This window comes from Opisthorchis viverrini (genome assembly GCF_000715545.1).
Source record: "Opisthorchis viverrini unplaced genomic scaffold opera_v5_10118, whole genome shotgun sequence".
Lineage (NCBI taxonomy): Eukaryota > Metazoa > Platyhelminthes > Trematoda > Opisthorchiida > Opisthorchiidae > Opisthorchis > Opisthorchis viverrini.
Window position 1 is genome coordinate 1 of NW_008764187.1, and position 524 is coordinate 524.

General features: G+C 49.4%; 1 protein-coding gene across 1 annotated transcript; it reads right to left on the reverse strand.

Annotated features, from left to right (window-relative positions):
* Positions 1-255: 255 nt before the first annotated feature.
* T265_12359 (hypothetical protein) lies at positions 256-495 on the reverse strand (the record flags this gene model as incomplete). The annotated part of the gene is made up of 1 exon (XM_009179847.1): positions 256-495. One exon carries the CDS (start codon positions 493-495, stop codon positions 256-258), a length of 240 nt encoding a protein of 79 aa, XP_009178111.1.
* Positions 496-524: the final 29 nt, after the last annotated feature.

The following is a 524-nucleotide window of genomic DNA, read 5'->3' on the forward strand; positions in this document are numbered from 1 at the left end:
TATTTGTTTCTGTGGAAGGTAAGTCCCTCCACTACTCGCTATACGCCTCAATGTCTCGTGCCGAAGAAATCGTCGGTTGGTTTCTGAATAGACCCAACTTCCTGGCCCACACAACTGAGCGAATTTCAGATTTGATGAGCTGTTAAGGTATTTCCACCCCACAGGTCACCTGGAGTGTGGTGGCAAAATACGTTTTTCCCGTCTTTTCACCGCCGCACAACACCATGTGTATAAAAAAACCTTGAATCTGACGGTTCAGCTGAAATTACCAACGAACGGAATGCATTCAAATGGCGGATTGTCTTTTTTCCCGAATGCGGGGAACTGGTATTCCTCAAGATGGGAGGTCGAACCACCCATGGCCCGGGCGGGGATAACGCTCGAGACCGGAGTGTTACCAAGAATAATTAGCACGCGCCGATAGTACTTGAAGCCAGCTCCTGAAACATACCCATGTTGTAAAGCACCTGAGTGGTGACCGAATCGTCCGCGCATTTTGTGCTGCGCGTCCTGGTACAAGTCTC